Here is a 13,237-nt window from a genome sequence, read left to right on the forward strand (position 1 = left end):
GGGATCTTTTTGGGCTCCTATGCAGTCCGTTATGTGCCTTTTTTCCCTTTCCCCCTCTTTGATCCTTCCTCGTGGCGTCGACGAACCCGGTTCAGCCCCTGCTAACCGTTTGTGGGCTTGGGCTTGGCAGCCTCGGCAGCCACCTGGGCACGCTGGGCAAGAAGCGACGATTGAACGAGCCACGCCACAACCCTGCAAGTCGTCGGCGTCAATGAAAAACCTTACCGTGGTTTTGACGCTCCAGTGTGACAGATTGCGACGCTCGAGGCTCTCATCTTCACCTTTCGGCCAGGACCCAGTGGGCGTTCCAGATTGTTTGCCTGGCCTGGCCTGGCCGCCTGCGCCCCCAGCTGCCGCGCTCACCCGCTATGCCGATTTTATGATCTTCAGACGATCCATCAACTGCATTGCCTGCGAGCTGCATACTTGGTTGGCCTGTCAGCGGTCAAATCTTCAGTGTTTGAGCTTGGACACTCCCTTCCACGCAAGCGGAACTCATTTCTTCGTCTCGCCCGGCCTCTCTTGTTTCTCGACTTAGCTTGTTTGACCGCTTCGTGTGCTTTCGTCATCTCAGAAATCTCGGACCGGCCCAGCTCGCTTTCATCGTGCCTCGTGCCCTCGTCTAAGCGGCTTGCTCTGCATATGGACATTCGCGTATCTGTATTCTCCGCACACGGCTGTCCCAATCACGCGGTACCGTATTCTGTGCTCCGTGACTAGCAAGGCTGTTCGCCTGACGCTGTCAGATATTACGAGCCGCACCGTGGTGCAGCGTCCAAGAAAGATGTGGGCGCGGAATCCGCTGTTCAGCAGCATAGGGCGTGTGTCGAAGGGCTTGATGCATGGTCTGACTTTTGCGAAATGGTGCCGATATTGCCTGCGTTTGTGGGGTAGAAATTACTGTCGCAGTAGAGGTGGATTACCTGGGACAGCTAGTCGACAAGGTCGTTGGGCTCTCGAATGCCTTGTTGTCTCCAACGGTCAGATGCTGCTCTTCTGTTGGTTCTTCTTTTTACCCCCATCTTTAGCCAGATTGTCGGTGCGACATCTCTCCCAGTGACCGGCCCCCCTAACCACGCAATCCCACCTTGAACGACACACCCCGGCCCGAGAGGAGGGGTGTCCTTCAAAATCAATTCGAGCTACACGCACACCTCCTTGACGGCACTGTTTCCGTTCTGTCAGGTATCGGGGCCCTGAGTGCTTTGTCAAGCTGACCAAATCCCGAAGTGGAAACCAAACCATATAGAGGACGCACCCGGAAAGGAAGTTGACACGCGCAAACGCACGCCAGCAACGGGCCCCTTTCATGGCCGGAGAGGCACCGTGACCGAGTATCATATCACGTAGGCTCCAGGGCGGTAGGCTTATCTCGCGTACTGTTGAGGCGTTCTGTAACGGGGTACTGGACTGGGACTGCGCCTGGGACTACGCGGCCTGGACGGTTTATCAGCGGCTTGTTTGGCCTCTACCAAGAAGCCAAATCCAGAGGCATGGACGACATGTATGGCCTGAATGGCTGGATCCGGTATCGCAGGGGTATGGCACAGCATAGCATGACGCGGGCACCTTAGCTTGGCTCGGAAGCCGCCCAGACGGAAGTTTCCATACCATCGCCGGAGTGGTAAGAGGAAAGTTTCAAGTGCCGGGCCTGTTATGACCCCCCCCTTGACACGAACCTCCCTTCCATGTGACGTGAAACCAATCAAGGGTTTATTGTGAATGCCAAAATGAGGTACACGCCCTCGGACACCCATCTCTGGCTTTGGTCCGATCCCTCGCCATAACTTCACACCCCCTTCCCCGGAGCTCTTCCGGGGGAGATACCACGCAGGGAAGGCCCCCGCCGTCTGAAGTGGCGTTGTTAGAGGGGCTGGTAGGTAGTCGTTATATACCAGGTTTTTGATGAAAGAGTTCCGCTTTGTTGAGGGAGATCCCAAGAGGACTAGAACCTGCCAGATAGTGTTGACTACCTACCTTGGCTTGGGCCTGTGTATATACGAAGCTACCTCCCCCCCATCATCTAATATCTCTCCGTCCCTCTGCTACTACCGAACCACACATCTCTCTTACACCACCCATCCTGAACACCGGATCCCGTACCGCATCACCTCCCCTTTGCGACCTGAGGAGCATCCAGGGTATTCAAGATGAACCAACCACGTGCGGGCCCACCTGACTCGAGCAGTTCGGCCAGTGGAGGTGAACATGGCGGCGGCGGCGGTGGTGGTGATGCTCATGAGCCCGGCAGTGAGGCAATGATGGCCTACTTCATCCAACGGCAGATCCAAATCGAGCGGATTATGAGCTACTGGGCCGCGGGCATATGCAGTCTCATCGCTATCTTCGTCCTCTTTCACTGGGCTCGTTGGATTTGCGTCAAAGTCGAACGGTCACGGCGGCCAGCGGGCGTTATTGGGCGGCCTTTTGTGGCTACTACTAGGTATGAGACTGTGGGATTTTACTTTGCTCCCTGCTCCCTGTTCCCCCCTTTGGTTGTGAAGAGCAGAGAACTGACAGACCGTAGATTCATAAGGAACCTCCTGGTGCGGCGAGTACCCGGCTTCAAATCCGCTGGGCATGCTCTGCTGGTTGCGGCTTACACCGCCGTTAACCTGGCCATTGCCTTTTCTGAGGTTGACACAACCTCGCTGGGCAGCGTGGGTCACAGGTTTGGATGGTATGCTCCCCCCTCACCCCTATCTCGAACCGTCTCTCAGGGGACAGTGACACTATCACTCAAGCACCTACTAACCACGACATCGACACAGGGTGACGGTGGGGAACCTGGCCTTGGTCATCTTCCTGGCGCTCAAGAACACCCCATTGGCGTTTCTCACGGCCTACTCGTACGAACGACTCAACTGCCTCCACCAGATCGCCGGGTGCACCATGTTCCTCGCGATGCTTCTCCACGCAGCCTGTTACACAGCCTTCTTCAACGCCGAAGGCCGGATGCAGGACATCTACTCTGAACAATCCACCATCGCTGCCATCGTGGCCGGCTTCGGCTTCCTCACAGTCGTCTTCTCAGCCCTCGTTATCCGACACATCTGGTACGAGCTCTTCTACGTGACGCACATCGCAGCCTGGATTATGGGCATCGTCGCCGTCGGCTTTCACCGTCCAGAGCTCGCTAAGAAGGCCTTCATCATCATCGTCCTCGCGGCCGCCATGTGGTTCACCGACCGCGTCATCCGCGCTGGCCGCGTCCTCTACTACAGCGCCAACAACACAGCCACGCTGCACCCGCTACCTGACGGGAGCACCAAGATTGTCATGAAGAAGGTGCCCACGCGCGCGGAACCGGGCAAGCACTGCTTCGTCTGGATCCCTACGATCCGCTTGTTCGAGACACACCCGTTTACCATCCATGGCAGCTCGCCGATGGAGTTCACGGTCAAGGCGCGCAACGGGTTCACCAGGGACTTGCACAAGTATGCGGTCGCTCACCCTGGGGCGTCGGTCAAAGCCTCGATCGATGGGCCGTACGGTACCTTCCCTAGCCCGACGGACTTCGACAAGATCGTGCTCATCGCTGGCGGCGGTGGTGCTACGTTTACATTTGGCTTGGCCGTGAACGTGCTGGAGCGGATGACCGATGACGCACCCAAGAATATTGTGTTTATCTGGTCCGTCAAGAAACATGGTGAGTATCCCCGAGCCAGCTTTATCCCCCAGCACTTCTCCTAGTCAGCCCCAGACTAACAAAAAGTAACCAAACAGAAAACCTCTCTTGGTTCAAGGAGCAACTCGAGCTCCTCCGCAACCACCCACAAGCGCCCAACATCAAAGTCTCCCTATACGTAACACGCGACTCCGTCGGCATCGACTCCCTAAGCGAGAGTGAGAGCAGCAGCGGCGGCCGCTTCGACTCCTCCGAGGACTCACCTCCGTTGTCCCCGATCTCGCCGATCGGCCTAGACCTCGAGAAGAACGCGATCTCAACACCGGCGCCAGCGGCCCTGGCCCTCTCAACGGAAGACAAAGAGAACGGGACGACCACTACCACCGACCCTACATCACCAGTAACACCCGTGACTCCCGTGACACTAAAGGCCACAGCCGCTCGCCCATCACACCCGACTAAACGCGCCATCTCTACAACAACATACTACGAGCACCCGATCAAGGCCGGGCGTCCGGACACCGCGACGCTGATCCGCGACGCAGTGCGCACCACGCCGCGCAACCAGCGGGTGCTTGTCGCGGCGTGTGGGCCGGACGGGCTGATGCGGACGGTGCGAGATACGACGGCGCGGTTGATTGTTGGGGATGGGCCGGCGGTGGAGTTGCATTGCGAGGAGTTTGGGTGGTAACGTTAGGGTGATTTGAGTTGAGTCTTCTAGTGGTTGATGAATGAAGGCGGCCGTGGGTAACTTGGAATGATTTTGGCCTGAGCTCGCTTCGTTTTGTTCTCCTGGTTCTCCACTGTAGTCTTTTGTTCTTGTATATGTGCCGGCGTACGCGCCAACGGCAACGGCCCGGTGCTTGGGTATAGGCCGGGCCGGCTCGGGAGCGGAAGGGGTGTGTGCTTTGAGAGGGGCATTTGGGAACGTGTATCTAGGTATCTACTTTACCACATCTTGCTGGACCGAGCGGCGGTTCCAACCCAATCATGACATTTTGATACCCATTGTGCGCAAGACTAGATTACTGAATGGGTAAGATGCTTGTCCAGTCGTCGGCTGGTTTGGGCGCAAGATCGTCGGCATCGACCGTTGGGTTAGGTTGTTGCCACATACTCACTCTCACTGTCACTTCCACCTTGCTGTTTTCTTCTCACTTTTTTGGCTGTTCAGATAACCCAGACCGGCCCAGCCTGGTCTCGAGCACATTCACCGATGCTTCCAGCAAGTGACTCGATCCCTAGCGTCGTATTTCGGGCAGCGGTGGGCACAGAACTCAAATATGCCGACCATCGGCTGTAGCACGCAAGAGTCGGTTCTGCGCCTTTTCTACAGCCTTTTTTTTATTTTGCATAGTTGGCGCCGTTTGCGGGTCCCTTTGCAGAGGTTCCTTGCAGCGGTTTCGGGTCCTCTTGAGAAAACAAGAATAGACGAGCTGGGATTCTCGATCCGATCGGTGTTTCGTGTTTGTCGGTGAGAGCCTGACGGTGAGACAAGTTGCATCGACAAGGCCCAACGGGCAGGGTGTTGCGCGTGTTTATGTGTGTTTCTTCCATGCAGCAACTCCCGGTTCCTGCTGCTGGCTGCTGCTGGCTGCTGTGGGTTGCTGTGGGCTTTTGTAGCGTTTTGCAGCGTTTTGCAGCGGTCGTTGAGATAAGGAGAGAAATCGGCCGAGAACCCGAGGGGTTGAGCGAATGGCACAGCGGGATTGCCTGCAACGGGCCTGTTCTTGGCGTGCCGCCATTGCATTAGCGTGCCAGTTCGACATCCAGCCACGCCGACCACAAGTCAGCAGCAGCACACAATCACGATGAAGACCAGCCTCTTCCGCTCACTTCAGATTTTTTTTGATCCTTTTTGCCTCCCCCCGCCTGGAATCGGCTAAGGTATCCTGCTTCACTCAAAGGCCTCCTCCAACCCGGTAAAGGGTCAATTGATTTCCCCTTATTCTTGTCTTTTCCTTTTATGTGTTTTCTCAAACAATTTCCTTGCCGTGGTCCTCTTTTGTTCAGCATTTGCGACAAGCGCGCGGTTGGTTGATACCTATCCTGACGTCAGCGACCTGTGGATTTTGACAGAAGCGACCAGACACCGATTGCGTGAGTGGATTGGGCCGTTTCGCCGCCACGCGCCCACCAATTTCTCCTGCCAACAGAGCTCCACTTTGTCCACCCACCGGCAAGCTCAGTGTCGACTTCCAGAAAAATCGCACGACCAACGCCGTCGACATCGAAATAGCAAAGAAATAAAATAAAATAAAATTACCGCAGATATCAGCAACTATGCCTAGTTATACGTTTAAATGGTGAGTCCTATTCCATCCCCCCAAGCATCCACGGCAAGTGATCTGGGACCTTCCCAGCTGTTTCCCAACAGCTTGCGACCGGACCGCGCGGGAGTAGCCAAAGCTCCAGCAAGCTCCCGCCGTGCACGCACGCGGGCACGCACCGACCGCGAATCGCCGCCATGTTTGCGTCTCCAGGGTCGCGGGGAATAGGCAAGATGCTAACCGTCTGTTCGTCAATTACACAGGCCGCATGATGCGGAAGAGGTCTACGTGACCGGGACCTTCGACAATTGGACCAAGAGCGAGCGTCTCGAACGAGTCGGCGACGTCTTCCAGAAAACAGTATCACTTTCGGGGGCGGAGAAGGTCCTCTACAAGGTCAGTAGACGATGTGTTTCTCTCTATGCGATTCGATTTGTTTTCTTTTCTTTTATTTTCCCTTTTCTTTGCACCCAGCCGGAACACCCACGCCAGGAGGCATTTCTTTCGCATTGCGCCGATGTGGCCAGAGCTTCCCAGCCGAAGCGAGGGGTCGCGGTGGTGAATCGGAGAGCAGCGGTGAAGCTCGGTGAAGATTCATAGGTCTGGCGGAGCAGCTCACTCCTCCAACGCAACCCCACCACCAAAACCAGCATTCCGATGCCAATTGATGAGCGCCAAGAGCCCAACCCGACAAACCCGCGAGCACCTCGGGTCAGCCCAGCAGCGCTTGCCGACGGAACACAGCACCAGGACCCAACAGCCCAGCGACCTTTGAGTGCGCCAACAGAACAGATCGGAGCTCCTTGCCGCTCATTCCTCCCATTCGCCTTCCGTGCCTTGACGACGCAACTTCCCGTTCGACGGAACGAAGAGGCTCTGACAGACACGAGGCGAGCAAGCGGGACAATGATGGGCGGACAAATACAAACCCCAACGCTAGCGGCAACTGTGGGACCCCTCGGCGCTGGAAAAAAACAGACATTTGGCCCGTGACCAAAAAATGGATGGAACAGGAAGTCCGGCCTGGCCTTACTTCCAACTTCCCAGGGGGAGGAGGCTGGACGGATTTCATCGCCCCTCTTTTTGCGCCCGGGCCCTTTTTATTAACCTCCCAAGCTTGACTGGGAACCCCGCTGTCTGCCCTTTGCACGAGTGACACCAACATTGATTGTCATTGATTTTGCTGGAATTTTTAACGTCCTTCGTCTTGATATCCATTTTTGCACCAATTTGAGGAATACAGTGTTGCTGATATCTTCGCTTTTCGATTCCACAGTTTGTTGTCAACGGCGATTGGACCACAGATCACACGGCGCCTCAAGAAAAGGATCACGAGGGAAACGAGAACAACGTCCTCCTGCCTGAGCAAATGGACAAGCTAGAAGAGTCTGCGCAGGCTGCGGCCATTAACAACCTCGTGCCCGAGTCCACCACGGCGCAATTGGCCGGCGCGGTGCCCCCGGAGGACAAGAAGGAGGAGAAGCAAGCAGAGAAGACGGAGGAGACTGTGGAACAGGGCGCTGACGCCTCCGCGGGTGCTGGGATCCTCAGCTCGGCTGCGCCTGACGCTACTACCGCTCAATTGGCCGCCGCCGTGCCATTGGAGACCAAGCAAGACACCACCGTCTCTCCTCCCGGCAGCTTCCCCGAGACCCCTGCGGCTGAGCTCGAGAAGGAGATCAAGGTCGACACCCTCCCCGCGGCTGAGGGTGCCATCAACCCGATCAAGCTCAATCCCGGTGAGAGCGTCCCCAAGGACCTCAGGGCCGACGCCGTGGACAAGCATGTCACCCTCGACAAGGAGTCGTACGAGAAGAGCGACCGCATTCCGGGCCTCGAGACCACGCTCCCTCACGTCACGGGTAATCTGATCCCGGAGTCTAGCCTGCCTGTGACCGCCGGCGGCAGTAACGATGTCACCATCAATACCGTTGCTGCTGATTCCACCACCGCCGCCTTGGCTGGCCAGGTGCCCAAGGAGACCAACGATGAGCCCAAAGTTCCCGAGGTTGTGAAGGAGAGCCAAGAGAAGGCCCACGCCGACCCCGAAGCGAGTGCCCACAAGGAAGAGCTTAAGGAAAAGGCCGCCGTTGAGGGTGAACTCCTCGACAAGGTCTCAGAGGCCCCCGCGACCTCCGAGGGCACTGCTGGCAAGGGCACCGAGAAATCCGAGACCGACAAATCGCCGGCCGAGACCGCACTCGCTACCGCTACCACAGCGGGCCAGGTTGCCCTCGGCGCTGCGATTACCGCTGCTGGTGCGGCCATCCCAATTGTGTCGGGTGCCGCGCACAAGGCCAGCGATGCCGCGGCAGGCCTTGCTTCCAAGGCTACGGCTGTTGCATCCGACGCGTCGACCGCCGTGCCTGCTGCTGTCAGGTCAAACCTCCCCGGAGCCAGCCAGGCTGAGGCTGCGGAGAAGCAAAAGGCGGCGATCGATAGCATTTCCTCGGAAGTGCCCGCCGAGGTCAAGAAGTCTCTCCAGGAGGCGGGCGAGAGTCCCGAGGCGGCCGTCAACACCGCTGCCGTGGAAGAGAAGAAGGAGTACGAGGCCGAGCTTCTCAAGAAGGTTGAGCCTGCGCAAGCCGCTGACGAGGCTACCCCCGAGGTTGTTGAGCCGCCTAAGCCCGCCGAGGAGTCTAAGGGTACTTCGGACCTCAAGCTCACCGACGACATTGCGGCCGCGGTGAACGCTACAGTCGTTGATTCCACGGCTAAGCCGACCGAGGAGACCAAGGCTGTGGACACAGCCAAGCCTGTCGAGTCGGCCGCTGCTGCCGCTACTGTTCCCGCTATCGAGACCACCGCCGCTGAACCAACCACAGCCGCCGCGGTCGCAACTCCGGCCGAGCCGACCGCCAAGACGGAGACCGCGCACGAGGTGACTAACGGCAGCGCTGCGGCTGCTGCTGGTGCGACCGCCGGGTCGACCACTGGCACGACCTCGACGACGGACAAGGCGGCAACGTCAGAGAAGAAGAAGAAGAACAGGTTCAGCAGGCTCATCGAGAAATTCAAGTCCAAGAAGAACACTGCTTGAAAGGCCCAGCATTAACGAGCCCTACCTTTTGTTTACTCGGATCTAACATGGGAAGAGGAAGTACGACGGATGGATGACGATGATGACCACGATGGTGGGGGAGGTTGATGCCCATTTTGTTTTTGTCTTTTCCGTGTTGGCTTTTTGTTTTGTCTCCCGTTCTGTCTGGTTGAAGTCATGCTTTGAATGAGGCAGAAACCACTTTCGGGAAGAACAGTGAAATGGATGTGAATGGGGTGGGGGGTGTGTATTGTGTCGTTTGCGATATCCAAAGTCTTTGTTTTCCTCTTATCAACAACATACCTTGTTTCTTCTCCTTCTCTCCTTTGCTTCCCCGTTATTCCACATGGAGGCATTTTTGTCTATTGTTAATGTCTTGTCTGAACCCTGTAACGAAGATGTATGCTTTGGCTGGGTCGAGGTTATCTCAATCGTATGCGATCTGCTGAGTTTCATCGAGACTTTAACGATTGACAGGGTTGCACTGGAGTTTTTGAGAGAGTTTCACTCCCGGCATTGCATAGGTAAATTCAAAAACATTGTGCCTACTGCGTACTCACTGTGAATTAGGCTTGATAAAGTCCAATGCTGCCATGATGGGGTTTCTTCACGACAAGTAGCCACCTGGCAACAGCTGTCAAAGTGTATGGCGGCCCCGCCGGATCAGGCCATCTGGTTAAGCCCACCCACTCCGCCAATGACGAGCCTAAATCGACGCCATTTGCCCCGCGGAATGGTGACTGTTCCTCGCCGAGTCCTCCTCTACCCCCTTCGCTCTTCCCGGCTCCATAACCATCCGCGGGGTCCAGAACGGGCCCCTCCAACCTTCTTCTACCCTCTAGTCATGAATGATTGACATTCGACGTTGCGGTTCCTCGGGTGAAGAAGAAATTGAAGTTTCGTTCCAGCTCTCAGCTGCTGTGAGCTTCAAAGATTAGTCCCTGAGTCGTTCGACAACGGGTTCACCGGACGAGTCGGGCTTGTGCTCACACCCTTTCGCTTTCCGGGGCGTCCTGCTCACTTCGGATATCAGTTGGCTTTTCATCGTTGCCGGTGAACGAACTCGAGGACCTTTCATCCCATCAGATTGTATTCGTCGCATTGTTTCCGTCGCATCTTCTTCGCCGCATCGTCTTTCGTCGTATCTATTGTCTTTCGTCGCATCGTTTCCGTCGTATCGTCTTCGTCGTATCATCTTTCGTCGCACCGTCCTTCCTCGAGCCTGTTATCCCGCTAGCCACGGTCCGCGTGCGCGCCGGCCCGCTGCGATTCCGTCGACCGAGCCCACACTCCTTATCCGCACCATGAGTGCAGCCGGGTCGTCCGCCCCCAGCAAGGCGCCTCCTGCCCCGACCCTCACGAACCATTCACACTCTCCTTCCGCTCCTCCAACCGCAAACACAACCTTTGACGCGAACCACCGGCGCCAGACCCAAGCCCACATCAACACCTCGCACACCTCTTCCCAAGCAGCCCCGAGGAAGGGCCAGGGCGCTCGACGACAGCATCGAAATCAGCGACGGCCCAGCGGGATGCTAGGGGATACGCGACACCTCGACGACGAAGACACCATGGCGGAGATCCGAGCGTTGCGTAATAGTTCGAGCCGGCGTGGGCAGACGTCGATTACCCATCTCATGAGCTACGCCCTGCCGCCCCGTCCACATGAGACGCATTACAACACATCGTCGCATGCGCGGCCGTACCGCCGTAACCCGACGTGGGGTGTCGGCTCGGGCTACCACGCTGCCGACAAGGCGCGGTATATCCATGCCAATTACCGCTTCGTGGTCAACCCCGGGGGTCGGTACACCGCGCAGGCGGCTGATGCGGACGAACATATCGACTGGGCCGACGTGTTGCAGGTGATTGCCTCGGCCGAGTCGCAGCAGACGTCTTGCCCAATCTGTCTGTCCGAGCCGGTGGCACCGCGCATGGCCAAGTGTGGACACATCTTTTGCCTGCCGTGCCTGTTGCGGTTCATGAATACCAACACCAGCGCCGACGACGAACAGCAGCCGGGGAAAAAACAGCAGATGCGGTGGCGGAAATGCCCCATCTGCGAAGACTCGGTGCACTTGCCTGAGGTGCGGCCGGTGCGGTTCTACGCGGGACAAGAGTGCTCGTTGCCCAGGGTAGGCGACGATGTCATCATGAGGCTGATGATGCGCACGGCACACAACACGCTGGCGCTACCCAAGGAAGGGGCCAGTGAGGTATTTCAGGCCGGGAATGAAATCCCGTGGCACTTTGCGGCGAACGTACTGGACTATGCGCGGATCATGCGGGGGACGAGCGATTATATGGCGGAGCAGTTTGATTCCGAGGTGGCGGACCTGGTGAAGCAGGAGCAGGAGGACGAGCTGTTATATCATGAGGACAACGAGTGGACGCAGAAGGCTATGCGGGCGATCAGAACAGCCAAGGAGAAAGTGGCCGAGCTGAAAGAAGCTGAGACGGTGGCCGCTTTGAAAACTGCAGCTACTCCCGGGACGGCGCATCAGTCCAAGCAGGGCGAGCAGAACTTTTACTTCTACAGCTCCCCGCCACACCTCTATCTCTCCCCGCTCGACATCCGCATTCTCAAGACGAAATACGGCGCCTTCTCCGCCTTTCCCTCCACCCTGCTCCCACGCGTGGAACATATTTCCACCGGCCACGCCGTTGACGAGGCCCTGCGGAAACGAGCCAAATACCTCGGCCACCTACCCCGCGGCTGTCTAATCAGTTTCCTCGAGTGCGACTGGACCGACATCGTACCGCCCGAGATCCTAGACACATTCTCCGACGAAATCGAACGCCGCCGCAAGCGGAACCGTGAGAAGGCCACACAAGAGGAACGCGAGCGGATCCAAGCGGAACGGATCGAGCTCGCAGCGCTCCGCGAAGCACGGCGCGGGTTCGGCGGACTGGTAGACGAGGGCGTCACCGTGCGGTTCAGTGACTCCGCTGCTGCAGGCGGTTCAGATGATCCGTCCTCTGTGGTGAACATGAACGATTTCGTCCCCCTAGGCGCAACCGAAGGAGGCACCACGCCGCCTAACCCGCGCGTCGGGTTCTCGTCGCTGTCGACGATGAGCACTAGCCCGTCTGGCAGCGGGCACACCGTCTGGGGTACGCCGCTGGTCGCGGGCGGGGAGCCGGAAGAACCGGTATCAGGCGCTAGGCGGACACAGGCGGATGATGGGTGGTTGAAGGATGACGCTGTGCTGGAGACGCTTGGGGCGGCGGATCTGGCGGTGCAGTTGGAGGCGTTGGGGGTGGAGAGTAATGAGGCAGAGGGGAGTAAGGCTAGAGAGGTATCGGGACAGGGAGCTGGCGGAGGAGGAGGAGGTGGTGGTGGTGGGAAGAAGAAGAAGAAACAGAAGATTACGCTCATGAGCACTGGTGGGCGACGGGGGCTTTAGTCTTCATTTCAACTCCGAGGAAGTTATGGTGTTTGAAGAAGGGGGCCTTGATTTAGGGATCGATGGGTTTTGAAGTTCATGGCCGGGGGTAAATTGCGGAGATACTGCCCTCGTGGATAGTATAAAGGAGGCATTGGGAACGGAATGCGTATCTCATAAGCCCTCGGACGGGAGTTTCAGAAAGGCTGGTCTCGGAGGTAGCAGTCTGACGTTGCAAAGCGCTGGTTTCATGGTTGCAGAAGGGGTTTGAACAGTGGGTGCGTGATATAGTCTACTGCATATTTTAAGCCTGAATTTATCATCTCATCATAGATTTGCTGTTGTTTACGTGTTGTGTCTTTGAAATCAGGCCCCTATGCCCCTTGGCCCACTAATGCTTCGGTGCTCACTGAAACTACTGAGGATGCCGGAAACCGGCCGATACTGTAAGGAAGGAAACGAATCCTACAGATAATAAGGCTTTTAACGGGCTGTCGTTGGGATTTGTCGGCGCAAGTTCGGAGCAAGACGGCGACAAACACGAAGCTCGACGGTACTATGAAGTCATAGATTGCCATTATATTGATGTCGTCTTACACGTGTAGGACGATGTCATGAATGACATTGAAATTAATACGCGTTCTTTTACAAGTTTGTATCCTAGACTCCTCATCAAATGTGTTGTACAAAAACACACGCTGACTGTCATGACATCATGGAATCATGGAAGTGGTTGATGTCATGGAGAGGTTGAGAGCTTAGGCAGTAAAAGCCCCTATTATTTAGGAGTGTCGAGACTGATATCCTGACGCCGCGGTCCGAGTCTCCTTTTATGCGTAAAAACAAACGCAGAACCTAAGGAGGAAAATCTTTCGAGTACCAAATATAAACACCCAACTTTCCAATATCACGA

General features: G+C 56.8%; 2 protein-coding genes across 2 annotated transcripts; both read left to right on the plus strand.

The window, feature by feature from the left end:
- Positions 1–2,150: 2,150 nt before the first annotated feature.
- Positions 2,151–4,319, plus strand: C8A04DRAFT_30316 (ferric reductase NAD binding domain-containing protein; the record flags this gene model as incomplete). Its single annotated transcript, XM_062781335.1, has 4 exons — positions 2,151–2,443; positions 2,528–2,680; positions 2,772–3,649; positions 3,727–4,319. The coding sequence occupies 4 exons, from the start codon at positions 2,151–2,153 to the stop codon at positions 4,317–4,319; spliced, it is 1,917 nt and encodes a 638-aa protein (XP_062635430.1).
- Positions 4,320–5,911: 1,592 nt separating this feature from the next.
- On the plus strand, positions 5,912–12,345 carry C8A04DRAFT_38579 (putative RING finger protein; the record flags this gene model as incomplete). Its single annotated transcript, XM_062784275.1, has 5 exons — positions 5,912–5,934; positions 6,162–6,294; positions 7,175–8,916; positions 9,416–9,462; positions 10,253–12,345. 5 exons carry the CDS (start codon positions 5,912–5,914, stop codon positions 12,343–12,345), a joined length of 4,038 nt encoding a protein of 1,345 aa, XP_062635431.1.
- Between the last annotated feature and the right edge of the window lie 892 nt (positions 12,346–13,237).

The sequence above is a fragment of the Dichotomopilus funicola genome (assembly GCF_033296635.1).
Source record: "Dichotomopilus funicola strain CBS 141.50 unplaced genomic scaffold C8A04scaffold_49, whole genome shotgun sequence".
Lineage (NCBI taxonomy): Eukaryota > Fungi > Ascomycota > Sordariomycetes > Sordariales > Chaetomiaceae > Dichotomopilus > Dichotomopilus funicola.